The 17,342-nt window shown below is 44.0% G+C and overlaps 1 protein-coding gene across 8 annotated transcripts in view; it reads left to right on the top strand.

Moving 5' to 3' along the window:
- LOC108927931 (sodium-driven chloride bicarbonate exchanger-like) overlaps positions 1-17,342 on the top strand; it is a 54,047-nt gene that overhangs the window by 18,856 nt on the left and 17,849 nt on the right. For all 8 annotated transcript variants that reach the window (XR_001965634.2, XM_018741583.2, XM_018741585.2 and 5 more), the window contains 6 exons: positions 7,249-7,330; positions 10,280-10,423; positions 10,921-11,059; positions 11,653-11,813; positions 12,737-12,925; positions 15,252-15,340. Coding sequence is in view for 7 of the 8 variants with exons in the window: in XM_018741583.2 (XP_018597099.1) it covers positions 7,249-7,330; positions 10,280-10,423; positions 10,921-11,059; positions 11,653-11,813; positions 12,737-12,925; positions 15,252-15,340 (804 nt within the window). In the remaining variant the exon portion in view is untranslated. The remainder of the gene's footprint in view (positions 1-7,248; positions 7,331-10,279; positions 10,424-10,920; positions 11,060-11,652; positions 11,814-12,736; positions 12,926-15,251; positions 15,341-17,342) is intronic.

The raw sequence follows: 17,342 nt of genomic DNA, 5'->3' as shown, positions 1-17,342 counted from the left end.
AAACAGCCAATATGGTTCAATGCTTAAAGATATTTAAGATTCCTCTTAGAAATACTTCCCTGCATATTGATAAGTCTTGAACAGCTAATGTACTTAGGCCTTAGTCTTTTCAAAAAATTGCGAACTGGAGTGCATTCAAAGGGTTATGGATGCCAACTGTTCTAAATTGTTAAGCTTGCGGGGTGTAGGGTTGAATCTTTTACTAAACAATGGTTGTAATATTTATAATTATATTCTCTAAATACTGTTTTCTTACAGACACTGCACACTTAGACAGTAGTAGGGGAAACCCTGCATTCACAGCATGATAACCTCCACTTCTATGCCAAACTCAAAAATCACAGAGTACGAAAAGAAAATTGATAGTTGCCAAGCTTTTAAAGATAGCTCAGCATACAGTGTTTAACTGAATCATATCCATCCATCCATCCATCCATCTTCCTCCGCTTTTATCCGGGGCCGGGTCGCGGGGGCAGCAGTCCGAGCAGAGTACTCCAGACTTCCCTCTCCCCGCACACCTCCTCCAGTTCCTCTGGGGGAACCCCAAGGCGTTCCCAGGCCAGCCGGGAGACATAGTCTCTCCAACGTGTCCTGGGTCTGCCCCGAGGCCTCCTCCCAGTGGGACAAGCCCGGAGCACCTCCCCAGGGAGGCGTCCAGGAGGCATCCGGAACAGATGCCCGAGCCACCTCAACTGGCTCCTCTCGATGCGGAGGAGCAGCGGCTCTACTCCGAGCTCCTCCCGGGTGACTGAGCTCCTCACCCTATCCCTAAGGGTGCGCCCAGCCACTCTGCGGAGGAAACTCATTTCTGCTGCTTGTATCCGCGATCTCATTCGTTCGGTCATGATCCAGAGTTCATGACCATAGGTGAGGGTAGGAACGTAGATCGACCGGTAAATTGAGAGCTTCGCCTTACGACTCAGCTCCCTCTTCACCACAACAGACCGGTACAATGACCGCATTACTGCGGACGCCGCACCGATCCGCCTGTCAACCTGCCGCTCCATTTTTCCCTCACTCGTGAACAAGACCCCAAGATACTTAAACTCCTCCACTTGAGGGAGCAACTCCCCCCTAACCCGGAGGGAGCAATCCACCTTTTTCCGACTGAGAACCATGGCCTCGGATTTGGAGGTGCTGATTCTCATCCCTGCCGCTTCGCACTCGGCTGCAAACCTCCCCAGTGCACACTGCAAGTCTTGACTTGATGAAGCCAACAGGACCACATCGTCCGCAAAAAGCAGAGACGAGATCTCGCGGCCACCAAAACAGACACCCTCCGTTCCCTGACTGCGCCTAGAAATTCTGTCCATAAAGATAATGAACAGAATCGGTGACAAAGGGCAGCCCTGGCGGAGTCCAACATGCACCGGGAACAGGTCTGACTTACTGCCGGCAATGCGAACCAAGCTCCTACTCTGGTCATACAGGGAACGAACAGCCCGTAGCAACGAGCCCCGAACCCCATAATCCCGAAGTACCCCCCACAGGATGCCACGAGGGACACAGTCGAATGCCTTCTCCAGGTCCACAAAACACATATGGACTGGTTGGGCAAACTCCCACGAACCCTCCAGCACCCTAGTGAGGGTATAGAGCTGGTCCAGTGTTCCACGGCCAGGGCGAAAACCGCATTGCTCCTCCTGAATCCGAGGTTCGACTATCGGTCGGATTCTCCTTTCCAGTACCCTGGCATAGACTTTCCCAGGGAGGCTAAGGAGTGTGATCCCCCTGTAGTTGGAACACAATCTCCGGTCCCCCTTCTTAAAAAGAGGGACCACCACCCCGGTCTGCCAGTCCAGAGGCACCGTTCCCGAACTCCACGCGATGCTGCAGAGGCGTGTCAGCCAAGACAGCCCCACAACATCCAGACACTTGAGAAACTCGGGGCGGATCTCATCCACCCCCGGAGCCTTGCCACCGAGGAGTTTTTTGACTACCTCAGCAACTTCAGCCAGGGTAATGGACGAGTCCCCCTCCGAGTCCCCAGCCTCAGCTTCCTCTACGGAAGGCGTGTCGGAGGGATTGAGGAGATCCTCAAAGTACTCCTTCCACCGCCCGAGAACATCCTCAGCTGAGGTCAGCAGCGCACCACTTCCACTGTAAACAGTGTTCGTGGAACACCGCTTCCCCCCTCTGAGTCGCCGGACGGTTTGCCAGAATCTCTTTGAGGCCGACCGAAAGTCTTCCTCCATGGCCTCGCCGAACTCCTCCCAAGCCCGAGTTTTTGCCGCGGCGACTGCCAGAGCCGCGCTCCGTTTGGCCCGTCGGTACCTGTCAGCTGCTTCAGGAGTCCCATGAGCCAGCCAGGCCCAATAGAACTCCTTCTTCAGCTTGACGGCATCCCTTACTTCCGGTGTCCACCACCGTGTTCGGGGATTGCCGCCGCGACAGGCACCGGAGACCTTATGGCCGCAGCTCCGAACAGCCGCACCGACAATGGAGGAGCGGAACATAGTCCATTCGGACTCAATGTCCCCCACCTCCCTCGGGACCTGGTTGAAGCTCTGTCGGAGGTGGGAGTTGAAGACCTCTCTGACAGGGGCCTCCGCCAAACGTTCCCAACAGACCCTCACTATGCGTTTGGGCCTGCCAGGTCTGTCCAGCTTTTTCCCCCGCCATCGAATCCAACTCACCACCAGGTGGTGATCAGTTGACAGCTCAGCCCCTCTCTTCACCCGAGTGTCCAAGACATATGGCCGAAGGTCAGAAGAAACGACTACAAAGTCGATCATCGACCTCCGACCTAGGGTGTCCTGGTGCCAAGTGCACTGGTGAACACCCTTATGCATGAACATGGTGTTCGTTATGGATAAACCGCGACTAGCACAGAAATCCAATAACAACTCACCGCTCGGGTTCAGATCAGGGAGGCCGTTCCTCCCAATCACGCCCCTCCAGATATCACTGTCGCTGCCCACGTGGGCGTTAAAGTCCCCCAGTAGAACGACAGAGTCCCCAGTGGGAGCGCTTTCCAGCACGCCCCCCAGGGACTCTAAAAAGGCCGGGTACTCTACACTGCCGCTAGGCGCATAAGCACAAACGACAGTGAGAGACCGTTCCCTGACCCGAAGGCGTAGGGAGATGACCCTCTCATTCACCGGGGTAGACTCCAACACATGGCGGCTGAACTGGGGGGCTATTAATAAGCCCACACCAGCCCGCCGCCTCTCACCTTGGGCAACGCCAGAATAGTGGAGAGTCCACCCTCGATCGAGTAGAGTGGTTCCAGAACCCAAGCTGTGGGTGGAAGTGAGCCCGACTATATCTAGACGGTATCTCTCAACTTCCCGCACCAGCTCAGGCTCCTTCCCTGCCAGTGAGGTGACATTCCAAGTCCCAAAAACCAGAGTTGGCGCCCGAGGTTTGGGTCGGCCGGGCACTCGGCCCCGACCACCGCCCAAATCACAATGCACCGGCCCCTTACGGTTTCTCCGGCAGGTGGTGAGCCCACCGAAGAGCGGCTCCACGTCATGGCTTCGGGCTGAGCCCGGCCAGGCCCCGTGGGCATAGACCTGGCCACCAGGCGCTCGCATGCGAGCCCCCCCCCAGGCCTGGCTCCAGGGTGGGGCCCCGGTGACCCCATACCGGGCGGGGTAAACGGACGCCTTGATTTTTCCTTCATAAGGGGTTTTTGAACCGCGCTTTGTCTCGTCTGTCATCCAGGACCTGTCTGCCATGGGAGACCCTACCAGGGGCATGTAGCCCCAGACAACATAGCTCCTGGACTCATTCAGGCACTCAAACCCCTCCACCACGATAAGGTGGCGGTTCATGGAGGAGCTGAATCATATCCTACAGCAGAAATTCCAGATTTGTTTGCTAACACCAGGCCTAGCAGCATCACTCCATCATCCACTCAAATTAGTACAGACAATTAGAAACATGGACCCAACCTCAACAATGTTACCATAATAAAAAATACGTTACCTGTAAGAAGGTTCAGCTAAACATTGCTTTAGCAGAATCAATAGAATAATTTACAGCCATATATTCAGTTTTATTCCGAGGTATGTAGGAAGGTGATTTCATTACACATTTCTCATTTCAGCACTGACCTTCTCTGGTCATACATTCTCTTTGATTCCTCTTGGTATATTACTTTCTGCTCAAAATTTACAATGTCAGCATGAAGACAAGGATAAAAGGTTTCAGTGTATGACAATTTCCCTTAAATTTTTTTTAAAGGTAGCTGACTTTACTCTAACCAGAATTATTTATGAGAATAAACTGGACTATCAGGGCCTAACTTTACTCACATGCAGATAAGGGAGCACTCAAGGCACTGCAGAGTTGCACTCAAGGTCTTTACCCTGTCCTCATAATCCATCATGAACCTCATTCATTATATTAATCATATATTAATGAATTATATTAACCATCCTAATTTTGGAAGGAACAAACATTCTTCGTAGGCAAGAAACTTAAAACGCCAGTCAAAGACTGGCATCAGCTGCTTCAGTTTCTTGCTGAATTCTGTGAACTATATGTAATTCTTTATTCTTGATGACAGTATATACATGAGTGTTAAAACCACAGGGTAGCAAAATTTTGCAGCCTTTTGTGTTTGGATATGATGTACTGTTGAGCTAAATTTCCCCATCTGGCCTACAGTGCTGCCTTATCGGATGCCGTGTAGGCTTTGTAGAAATTTGTGTTTCACAAGGGAAGACTATTGCAGTCTGTGAGTAATGGACAGAAATGCATAGAAACACCAAATAAATGTCTCTCACTAGACTTTTGGGGCACCTTGTGAAGCCAAGATGGCATGGAAACAAAGAGGCATTGAGTCAATAAGTGTCTCTGGAGGTGTTGTGTACGAATTTGCCATCATTCTTGTGCAAGGAATTAATCCAGTTTTTGCCTTGCTCAGTTTACTTTTTGAAACGGAAAGTGCTGTTATTGTTGTTTTTGCAGTCAGACCAACAAATGCTCTCGGCTTGAGGTCAGGTGATTGGAATGGTGATAGGGAAAGGGAGACGGCTTTCTTCCCAGGCTCTGTGAAGTAGCCGTTGCCAGCACATGCCTTGCAGAATGAACATGTTGTTTTAGAAGACTTGCCTCAGCACAGAAGTGCTTCTTCTGGTAGTTTTGGCATCCATCCCTCTGAAGTTCCCTCCTGACCATGTCCACTGATGTTTGAAAGGTCGAAATTTGCACTGCTTTCACATAAAATTTGTCTGCAGCTCTGCTCCAGTTTTGCCTCACAAGCCAGTGCTCATGGTTTTAGGTAAAATTTTCCCATCCAGTGTTTGGTTATGATTATCTTCTTTTTTCACACTGTGTTGATTGGCTGTGTACACTGGCTATAAAATTACTTTGTGAGTCATTTAGATATTTTTCTGAACCTGAAGCTACGTTCAAATAAAAACTAGTTTTAAATGACTGAAGAAAAAAATAGGATGTCTTCGCAAATTCCCATTCAGTTTGTTTTTTGACCGATTTTTCCGATAAACATGCACATTTCTCACCATGTCACTGATCAGTAACACTCAGGAACACCAAGCGGAAGCGGCAGACACTGGGAAATGAGTTTAATTAAACCACTCCAGGATTATCTGAGTGTATTTTACAAACACGTATCAGCTAGATGCATAAAAACAGTCCTGGTTCACTTTCCATTCAAACTCACTTTCATTAACCACTGGTCCAAGCCAGCATTACAGTGGCCTGGAGCCCATCCAGGAGGCATAGAATGCTAGGCCAGTTAAGGTACACCCTGGATACCAGTCCATCATGGGGGAGCCACACACTGGGTACTCACAGGGTAGTCACACATTGAAACAAATGTCTTTGGACTGTGGGAGGAAACAGGTGTACCCAGGGGAAACCCAGATGGGGAGAACATGCAAACTAAACATAGATGGAGCCGCATTCAAATCTTCTCCCAAAATTCCCAAGCTCTGTGAGACAGCAGTGTTTCCTGCTGTGCCACCGTGTTGCCCTGTTCACACCCTGCAGTAAGCAGAAATTTTAGAACATAGGGAAAGTGGGAAATATTCGTATGTTTGAAAATGTGAACTTAGCTGTTGGTAAGTGAATGTATTATTAAATGTGTTGTTTTATTGTTGACCTCTCAGCTGGAGTGACCTACAGTATAGTGGCTCTTAGAAGTTTGCACATAATTTATGTTGTTAGGTGAACCCTGAAGGTCATTTTCAAATTAAAGTCTTCCACCATTTTTGCTGTTTGTTTGATTATTTTAAACAATGTTTATAGTGTTTTTCTTCATGAAGTGAGTGAAAAGGTATAGTAATACCTATAAAGTGTAATGGTTACATAAAGACATTGGCTTTCACTTTTCTCCAAAACAACGTGTATAGCCTAAGCACCTCTGTTTACTGTTCCGTGAACCTCCGCACTGTGCCAAAAAATAATAATGTTAGGTAAGTCTGTATTGCCACTTAAATTCCTAGTAGATCAACTATGACTTCCACAATGTGATTAAGCTTGCTATATTTTTAAAAGCACTTCATTTCTATTACTAGGCAACCAGGTTTAATGAGAGCTCTAGCTACAATGGAGTCCTCTCTGAAATGATTGTACCTCTCTGATATTAATGGCATTTGTCCCAGTATTTAATGTATTGACTTGACAAATGTGAAATCTTGATGACGAGAGTGGCAGGAGCAGTACACAAAGCTCTTTGACAAAGCAGGTGCATGCGTGCGCTTTAAGAATTATGCCATACATTTTTAAATACAACTCAAGTGTGCCCAAATTACTCTTTACATAGTCAGGATACATCGCCTTAGTATTTTTCAAAGTTCTTTCACAGCAAAAGGCTTTAATTGACTGTGGATAAGTGCAGAAAGTACATTATTTTATGCATCACTAAAACAATGTCATCTGTGTTCTGGAAAAGAAACTATTAAACTTGCTATTAACCAAATTAGTTTCCATGGAAACAGCCTAATGAGTTTATACTCAGAAAGTACTTATGTTTATTCTTGGATGTTCTCTTGGCCCACAGAAAGGAAACACAAAGGTTATCTGTTAAACAGATAATAAAATAAATAAAATACTTTAGAAAATGGTTGTCTTGAAATTTGGCACAGAAGTTTATTTTGCTCTTAAGCAGAAATCAGTCCAGTCTGCACATTATGCAAAATCCTAATAAGTCCCTTTAGTACTGATTACACATTTCTGTTCAATTTAACGAAATGCAGTAATAGTACATGCAGCGACAGATGGATTAAGATGAACTAAAAATCAACTTGAAAACTGACAGTGACCTGTGTTTTACAGAGAAATGATGAAGAAGCTGTGGTGGACAGAGGCGGAACACGTTCCTTGCTGAAGACCAACTTCGAGAAGGAAGAGTTAGAAGGTAACTGTAATCTTTCATGGATGAGTACATTTGATTTATAGTGCAGGGGTTAATGTAAAACTCTCAAACTGAACTTTGAATGTTTCGTTTTGAAGTGACCCATATGTTGGGAGAGCTGGAGATTCCAGGTTCTTCAGCATGAGGGACTGATCTTGAGTCTTGACGTCTTTGTTTTGCAGGCCTTAAGTGTTTTTAAGTCCACATTGCACCACAGTCCTTAACTGAAGAACTGGTCTGTAAACCAATGCTTTCTGCCCCTCTAAATTAGAATAATATTCTTTGTACTAGAGTTATTTTGGGGATTATTTGTTTCGTGGAGACATAGTCTGTGCTGAAGAAGTGCGGAGTTCTTTTTTCCTGAAAATTTCAGTTATATTTTGATGTATGGAAACAATGACACGATAATTTTGTTCATCTTGACAGGAACGACTCAAGCTATTTGAAAATTTCCTCTGACACCCCCAGAGCTGTCTGTTACACATTGAACATCAAAATAATGTACTTTTACATTTTCTTCCAGTTATGAGAATGATGGTTCTTTGCTTCAGGTGAACGTTGTCTTTTGTACTGTCTACTTTGACATGAGGCGTTGTACTGGCTACGTGTCTTTATCCATGTTTCAACTTATGCAAATTGTCTGTATTTCCATTTGAGCGATCCCTTTTCAGAGATATTATGTTATACACAATAGCTTTTGAAGCTTTGATCCTCTTGAGAAACAACAGCAATCCTTCATATATGATAAGCACATCAAGATGCTGCCTTCAATTTCTTGTGTTCCGAATTTAAAAACAAGTCTGGGGGCTTTCTTTGTGGATGTATGGTATATCTCTGCTTGTTTTTGTTCTTGCCCTTGCTGTTAGTTGTGTTGGTGAGGGATTAAGCTAGCTAACAAGCTCTCTATTATGGTGCTTACACAAGAGGGCTGATGTTCACTGTTGAGGCCTTACAAGCATCTCTGAAATAGGGCTATTTCCCCTCAAGGTGAGAAGTGGGAAAGTACTTTCATTAAACTCCAACTTTGAGAGCTAGCCACATGCTAAAGTCATTAGTCTTCTCAACCATGATAACTTTTACATCAGCCATGAGGATAAAACTTTAAGAAAGCATCTGTAAATGTTACATAATCAAATTAATCTGATTTGACCAAATGTAATTGTATATATTCAACAGATTTATTTTTAGATTGTCACAGGTAAGAAAAAGAAATTGAACTTAACTGAACCACCCTGCAGTAGTCTTGATGCTGTTTTGAGTCAGTTGGTCATGAAGCCTCTCTCTATCTCAACTTCTTTTCCATTTCTTAAGGCCAGAGTAATGCAATCAGTAACCTTGTCCTGATGGCCAAGTGTGATACCTTGAGCAATTGATTTGACACCGACTGTAATATACAGATATTCTCAATGTAACAGACTAACTGGGAAAAGGAGATCTCTGAAAATGTTGAATATATATTAAATTCAAAGCTCGTTAAAACAGTGTCTGTAACCACAAGCCTGTTATATAACAAATGATATGTTCATATTTAGATGATAAACGATATATAAATACAATGCTACCCATATTTAGTTGAAAAAACAACACAATGCACATTACATTTGCAGCACAACTGACATAGGCCTACATATGAACTAGAATATAATGAGGAAGTGCTGGAATTCCAACAACAATATCTGCTGGAAAATAATGGGACAGTACTGACATGTTAATCTCTGTTAATTATGAAATCTGTTAAATAGAGGATTTACTGTAGTACGCTTGCCATTTACCAAGCTTTCACACAGCATCCAATTATGGTAACATGGTCAAAAAATCTTTATCTGCTCCATAACTCTCTATGGTGTCATTGTTTGACATTGATTATTTCTGGGTTTCTTAAGGTGTTCAGACCACATTCAAGTTTGCACACTGTATCTTCTGTGCAAGTAATTTATAAAATACCTCACAACTCATGTTAAGGCACAGATCCTCCCTGTTGAAGTAATCGAATTGGCAACCAGAAATAAAACATTTCCAGCCAGCAACTACCAAGGAAAAAATGAATCACTACCAAACAAAAATGTTTATCCAAACACAGATAAACAGGACAGACTGTCTTACAATAAAAGTAACAAAGTCTTCTAAAAGCATATTCTTCCTCAAAACCCAGGAAAGGAAAACCCATGGAGAAAATAACAACCGTCTTCTGCCAACTGATTCAACTTTTTCCAGCATTAGTGTCATTGAGGCATTGAAACTGTAAATATCAGAGACAAAAAGGGCTGTTTGAGGCTCGGTGGGTACAATCAAGGCGACTTAACTGAGACAAAGATACTCCATGGACTTTTTGCCGTTTGTTTTTCCCAGGGTGTGATTACTAACACAGAATCCCAACCACAAAGGTAACACATTTTTTTCATAAGCAGATATATGTTGGAAATATCCAAAAAACTATGCATCTCTGACTGACATATCGGCCTTGATAACGGGCCGTGTGTTTATACCACTTTCTACACATTTTGACTGTCCTCTCTTAGATTTAGCCACACCAGTCAAAAGCTCCGGACATGTCTGTGGATTTTATTAGGAGCTGAGCCTGTGTGTTGCTCCCCTGACAGATGTTTGTTCTAAAAAAACATTCCGGGACTTTAATCTCCTGTCACGCTCTGACCAAAATATAGACTACTAATGAAAATGGCATAATACCGAGTGGTGCATTTAACAAAATTCTATCCCTTCAACATCAGAAAGATGTGTCACCTTCACTGAATCATGAGTGATGGGCATAAGTCTTACATGTATTTTAAAGAAATTTTCTTGTTTTGACTTTTCATTTGCTGTTTTTGAAAATTTGAAGCCTGTTATGCATTCCGTCCTGTTAGCTGATTAATCCAGTTAGTTTGATAAATACAATGTTTTATTGTATGGCGGTAGAGAGCCTGTTGGAAACACATGCTGGTCACCCTCCAGGTCATCGCACATTGTATATTGGGGTGCATGTTCCGCTGGGGAGGAAGACGCACAGAAGGCGCCGGCACCACGGACACCGGCACAAGAAGAGAGACAGGGAGCGGGACTCTGGCGTTGAAGATGGCCGGGAATCACCCCCCTACAGTACGTCTATGTTGGCGTTGCGAGTCTGAACTTGAAGACAGAGCTGCAGGCCTTATTGTACAAAAAAAGAAAACCAGGGTCCAGAATGGCGCTGGCTCTCACTACACACTTCCCCCTAAAGACTTTAGTCTTTTTCTTTAGTGTTTTTGGCAGTCCTTTCTGCGTTCACATTAGTCTGACTCATAACTGGGCCATTATTACACTAACCAGAGAGCCATGGTTCTATCTCTGTCTCCCCAGGGGAAAAATGTCCCGCTCTGCTAATTGACCATTACTGATCAGCCTGCAGTTTTGGAAAATTCACCATCTAACTGTGACAAAAACAAGTTACTCTTACTCTGATTCCATAATGGATTTTGAGCAGTTTCCTGCAGCGCTTGCCCTCGCCTGTGCGACTTACTTTGATCGCACCGTGTTCGTGTCAGCACTGTAAGAACCCTTACGAAGTGTGAGGACGGGAACTAATGCTCAGCACTGTGTCGCACCGCGTGGCACAGACACCCCCTCGCAGAGAGTCCAGTTTCTGCTGGGCACAGAGGACGACGATGAGGAACACATCCCTCACGACCTTTTCACTGAGCTGGATGAGATCTGCCTGCGAGATGGGGAGGCTGCAGAGTGGAGGGAGACTGCTAGGTACTGTCACATTATCTGGTTCTCAGCCAGACAACTTTCCATGATTATTTTAATGTAAAGACTTTTTGAAAATGCATTTAGGTAGTTCATTCCAGTGTCTTTAGTACAGCATTCCTCTGCTGTAGCCTTATAATTTCCTTTCAGAACGGTAAGGTTTCTATCCCCATCCACGATGACTTGCAGTTTATGGATTTACTCATTTTGCTGACACATTTCTTCAGGCAATATAAACCATTAAGCTACCTGTGATTATTTACCCATTTATACAGCTGGGCATTTTTTTACTAGAGCTCATTAAGGTACGTACCCTGGTCACAGGCACTACAGCAGGTGAGATTTGAACTTTAGAGCTGCGGTTCTAAGGGCAACAACTCCATACACTGCGGTATCAGCAGCCCAATACATTTATGACTAGTTAATTATTTAAACAATTTAGATTAAATAAATTTCTCAAATTTTTTTTTTTTTTTTTGGAATTTAAACCTGTTGTCTTAGTTAGGCCCTTAACCACAAGCCTACATGCTTAGCATGGTGACAACACTGGAGCCAGGCTCCTGAGTCTTGTGTGACACCATGCTATTCCTGCTCTCCAGATGGCTGAAGTTCGAAGAAGATGTGGAAGATGGTGGCGAGCGGTGGAGCAAACCCTACGTGGCCACGCTATCCCTGCACAGCCTGTTTGAGCTGCGCAGCTGCATTCTCAATGGCACCGTGCTGCTGGACATGCGGGCCAGCTCTCTGGAGGAGATTGCAGGTGGGGGGACTGCTGGGGGTGTACGGTGTGGTGTTAGGGTTCAGGGAAATAGGGTTCTCTGCTGTGACCACCCAAAGAAAGAGTGAGCTTGGAACTGCGGTCTCCCGGGATCATCTGCTGCAGATATCACTGCACAGTGGCCACATTCAGACAGATACTGTTGCATTCTGGGAACTGAGATTATAGTACGTCTAATCACCATAACATGCGGTGGCGCAGTGGGTTGGACCACGGTCCTGCTGTCCGGTGGGTCTGGGGTTCGAGTCTCGCTTGGGGTGCCTTGCGATGGACTGGCATCCCGTCCTGGGTGTGTCCCCTCCCCCTCTGGCCTTACGCCCTGTGTTGCCGGGTAGGCTCCGGTTCCCCGTGACCCCGTATGGGACGAGCGGTTCTGAAAATGTGTGTGTGTGTGTAATCACCATAACATGTAGAATGTCACTTTTATGGAGACCCTGTAAAAAAGGTCTGACTTTTGAAAAGGAGACGTTAAAAACATCTGCAGAAACATCCTTAAACCCATTCTAAAATTAGAAAGCCTGTTTAGACATGTATAATCAAACACTTAGAGAATTAAAGAATTAGAGATTATTTTAAAGTTGTGTTTTAGGTGTATTTTAATACTCTTTGATATGGTTATACTTTTTTTGGGCTGATAAGGGGTAAATGGAATTTCAAAAATTTATTTCCAGCTTAGGCCTGACATGGAGTGTTCAAAAGGAGATTTAGTTTTAAGCATCAAACAAAAGTTGTCTCCAGTTCTTTTCAGGAGACTTTATGGAATGTCATACTGACAATTCATACTAATCATTTTAAGAAATGAGAGTGGGGGGGGCTTCCTGAATGGGGCTCTGTCTACTGCACCTCCTGTACTAACTGGTCATCATACTGTGTCAAAATGTAAAGGTTCTTTCTTATGCCTCCAGACATGGTCCTAGACCAGCAGGAGGTGTCTGGGCAGTTAGGCGAGGATGTGCGCAGGAAGGTTCGAGAGGCCCTCCTCAAGCAGCACCATCACCAGAACCAAAAGAAGTTGGCCAACCGCATCCCCATTGTGCGGTCCTTTGCAGACATCGGCAGGAAGCAGTCCGAACCACACTCCATGGACAAGAACGGTGAGCGACGCCGATGCTTTCCCACTGTGCCTTCTGCTGACCTGAGACATTGTCCTCTGACAGTTCCAGAGGAATGGAAATGTTTCATATCTGATGGGAACTTACAGAAAACATTTTTTCTCCCATGGTGCCTTGCTGGCCTTTAGCCAGTTGCTCCTTGATTATTAAATTCATAAAATCAAATAACCCTGATTAGCTATGGCTGTCACTCTCACTATTTATTGTGCCATTATTGCGCAATATGCATTGAGTGTGATGAGCATTTCACGTATTTGTATTTGACGTATTTTATACTGAATCAGTTTTTTTTTTTTCCTTCTCAAGTGTGCGTTAATTTCTGTCCACTCTGGCACATGAAATGTATATTTGCAGCTTATGTAAGAATTTGCCATCATAGTTGGTGTACGCTGTTTGCACCCAACTAATCAAGGCAAGTAATTCTGTGTGTCTGTATATGCATGTGTGTGTAGTGTATGTGCGATCAACCATTCCTATCGTACTTCCACTCATTTTTCTGTAGGCCTTGATTTAAAGTCTCTCCATTAACCTGTGTTTCTATGTGTGCTGCATTGTATATGTTTGAATTCCGCCTTCCTTTCAGTCTACCTCTTCCCTCTTCTCTCCTCTTGGCATGTGTGTCTCTAGCAGGTGACCCATCTCTGTGTTCCGCCCTTATGTCCGCCCTTCTGGGCTCATTAGTGGCCGCTGGCTGCAGGAGGGACAGGCAGGTCTCGCCCTGCGCGACGTGGCCGCTCTGTTGCCCCCAGTGTGTTTCCATCTCTTCCCCACTCCCGACCTCATCCACCGCCTGTCTCCCCCCTGCCAAAGTGTGCCACCTCAGGCCCTCAGCAGACACACTCAGCCCCCACCACGCTGTGGATATCTCCGATATCCAACCCTTGGACAAGCAAGAGGATCCGGATCCAGGCAACTTAAACCTTGACAGACTTTCTCTCCTATAACTTCCTAAAACATAACTTGTGAAGGTGGTATTCTCAGATTTGCACCCATTTCTGCCTGTGTCTTCAAAAAAGATCTGTCCTGTTGTGCTGAAGCTTTGGGAGGCAGTATAATATTTTACAATATTTTAATGATATGGTACAGTAATGAAAGATAGACAGTAATGCAAGAAAATGTTAACTTAGTGCCTGTGTGGGGAAAAAAAAATCACATTTTACTTTGTGATAAAACTGTAACTATGGCTGCTGATACGTTGCTTTACTGATGTCAGAATGAAAATCTCTATATGCCTGTACATGATCCTTACTCTAAAAGTTGAGATCATGTCACTGACCATTTCCAGAAGCATGAAATTACTAGTGGGATGCTTTATTATGGAATCATGCAAATGCAGTATAACTATCATGTATATATTTCATCAGTGTAATTAATGATCAACTTTGGTTTTGAGGTTTTGAGATTCAGCTTTTTTTTTTTTAATAAAAAGGTTAAACCTTTTACAGGGATTATGTTTAGGAAGCATATCTGCCAACATTATAATTCACTTGCTGATTAAAACACATGAAGAACGCTGTAAACCCTTTTAGCAAATTATTCTAGGTGATCTGTTTGTGGCCTCCTGTTTTAGCATTAGACAGTGCTTATTCAAAACCCAAAGAAAACAGCCATAGATGTAATCATCCCCAAACAAAAACAGAAACCTGCAAAAAAGGGCTTCATTAATTGCTTACTCCAGATGTTTAATCTAAAAGGGTTGTCTCTATGGTGTTCTTTCATGGGCAGCAGTTGGTAGTTTAAACTGCTGTTAGGCTATTACTATACCACTGATCCTAAATGGATCACTGAAGACAAATTACACCTTGTTAGCATGCTGTTTATTTGTAATTAGTAAGTTCTGCTGAAGAACATAAGCAAAATATCCACTCGCTTGTGCACCAGTGAAGCACTAAAATAATTTTGTCTTAATAGCTAACTAATGAATAACCTTCGACATTCATTTGTTCAGCCAGTATCCTCACTTTATGTCAGCTTCTGTTTTAAAGTTACCCTCAGTATGCTCATATGTTTTAAGTCCCCTGTCATTTCAGCAAAGTCATTCCTAACCATAAGCCATGGATACGCTTTCTTTTTTTTGCGCTGTCATCACAAACTGAAGTGACTTTGCCAGTGTTGAACGTGCTGCAGTTGTGCAAGTTTGTAGTGAAGGTTGGAAGTGTAATCAGGTATTGACCCCAAAAAAGAAATTGTGGCTTTTTTTTATGTGAGAGAGGAAATGCTGAGACATATTAACACTGGCAAACTATGAAGGCCTGTTTCTGAGACCCAGTGCCACCGCTGATGTTTCTGTTGCCTGTTCAAAACCCAGGTCAGATGGTCTCCCCTCAATCTCAGCCCACCAGCACGGACGGCAGGGGGGATGTCAGCAGAGAGAATAGTGCTGTGGACTTCAGTAAGGTAAGGAGAGAGATGCTGAGGTTCATTGAAAAGAGAAGAGACTTCGAGCACTAGTCGAGTCATGGACACATAGTAGCTTAACTATACTGCCCTTGTGATAACTTTTGATCCACATAAATGTTGCAAGGCTAGCTAATGAGCCCATTTTATATAGAAATGGACTCCGATTGGACTTAACCCTGTAAAATATATCTTTGTTATACTTTTTTATGTACTTATTATGTCGACACATTATTGCTGTATCACCAAGGACCAATTTTCCATGACCTAATATGGCTGAGAAATAAAACAGCTTGTGTGATATGATACGCATTTATTTTATTATTAAAGGTGCATATTTTCAAATGTTTAACCACAGAGTGACTATAATAATAATGTGAATTTGAAGCAGTTTTGAAATGGTGGAAAATATTGCATGGAAAGCTCTAAACAGCTCAGGTATCAAACAGTGCTCCTTTTATCACTCACTTTCAATACCGTAGTCGTATACTACAATATTGTTTGCATGTGTTAAATCCAAGTTATATATCTTTTTCTTACAAGTTTTCTGTTGGTATTTGCTAAAATTGAGGGGTGGCGCAGTGGGTTGGACTGGGTCCTGCTCTCCGATGGGTCTGGGGTTCGAGTCCCACTTGGGGTGCCTTGCAATGGACTGGCGTCCCCTCCTGGGTGTCCCCCCTCCCCCTCCGGCCTTACATCCTGAGTTGCCAGGTTAGGCTCTGGCTCCCTGCGACCCCGTATGGGACAAGCAGTTCAGAAAGTGTGTGTATTTGCTAAAATTGAAAGGTTTATATGGTTGTCTTATATTTAATTACTTTGTGAAATTAGGAAGAAAGATATTTAGCAGCCCCATTGTTTCCCCTGAAGCAGCAGACTAACATGAGCACTTTGACAAAAGTGGTGTTTATGTGCACTATTAAGTCTGTAGAGCACCGAGGAGACTCCATGCAGCATTTGATAAACAGTGCTTGTGTGGGCTTTGCTCTGTAGAATCCTGTGCTTGAGTGTATGTTTTCTCAGAAAATGATCCTGTTTTGTCGTGGGATTTATACTTCGCCAACACAAACCTCAGGGTACTTACCCTGCACTGGAAATCTAGGCTGTACTTACCCACCTGCCAAATGTAAAAAGAACCTGTCGTTGATCAGCAAATGTTTATGTGCTATCACTTTATTTATGGATAATCCCAGATCAGATGGCAAGAGTCTGTGCTTCTTCCCTCAGGAACAGTATTTGAACGCAATTCTTAGCAAAAGTAGTTTTTTTTTTTTTATCTTTGTTATAAAAGCACTTTAGACGTGGATTTGTGTTTTACAACATCCCATGTCAAAAAAGCAGGTCTTATGTATAGGCTGGTTAAATAAAGCCTCATTCCCAGTTAGAACTAAAGTATTTCTTTGAATCTGCCAGTGGTACTTAAAATGAAAACACATTTTGCTATTACTGTCTGATATTAAATGATTTTGCTTTTACTGTTGGTAAAATAAATACTCTTAAAATTGGAGGGATTCTTCTAAGAATCTCTGGCCAGGGCACCATTTTGCTCCTAGCAAATCCAGCTTCAGTCCTCTTACGTGAAGGCCGTGGACTTTCTTATCTTCTGGCTCCAGGAAAAGCAGACATGTGGAGTTTAAACCTTGTTAGGTCATATTTAGAATTGCCTGTTTCTGCTACTTTCAACCTTCACGAGATCAGATAATGTGAAGCGCTTTCTGTTAGTATTAGTAATGTGAAATGCCCTCAATCCATCTTTCAGGGCAGTAAAGTGGTCAGTTATATTTGCTGTGGGACAAACTGTGTTTTGCTGTACTGTACGACATAATCACTGATATCAACGTGTGAGTCATCTCTCACTGTGCTGTGGTTTGAGCGATAAAAGGATCAGAATAGGAGGGTATGGCTAAATGGGTTGCAGAGTGGATGTAATGGTTGTGATACGGGGGTGTATATGTGGGCATGTGTGCTTATGTTAATATTTAAGGAACTCTTCTTGTCAGGCCTG

The sequence above is a fragment of the Scleropages formosus genome, chromosome 12 (genome assembly GCF_900964775.1).
Source record: "Scleropages formosus chromosome 12, fSclFor1.1, whole genome shotgun sequence".
Taxonomy (NCBI): Eukaryota; Metazoa; Chordata; class Actinopteri; order Osteoglossiformes; family Osteoglossidae; genus Scleropages; species Scleropages formosus.
The sequence above is the reverse complement of the archived record's forward strand: the minus strand, read 5'-3'. Positions and strand labels throughout refer to the sequence as shown.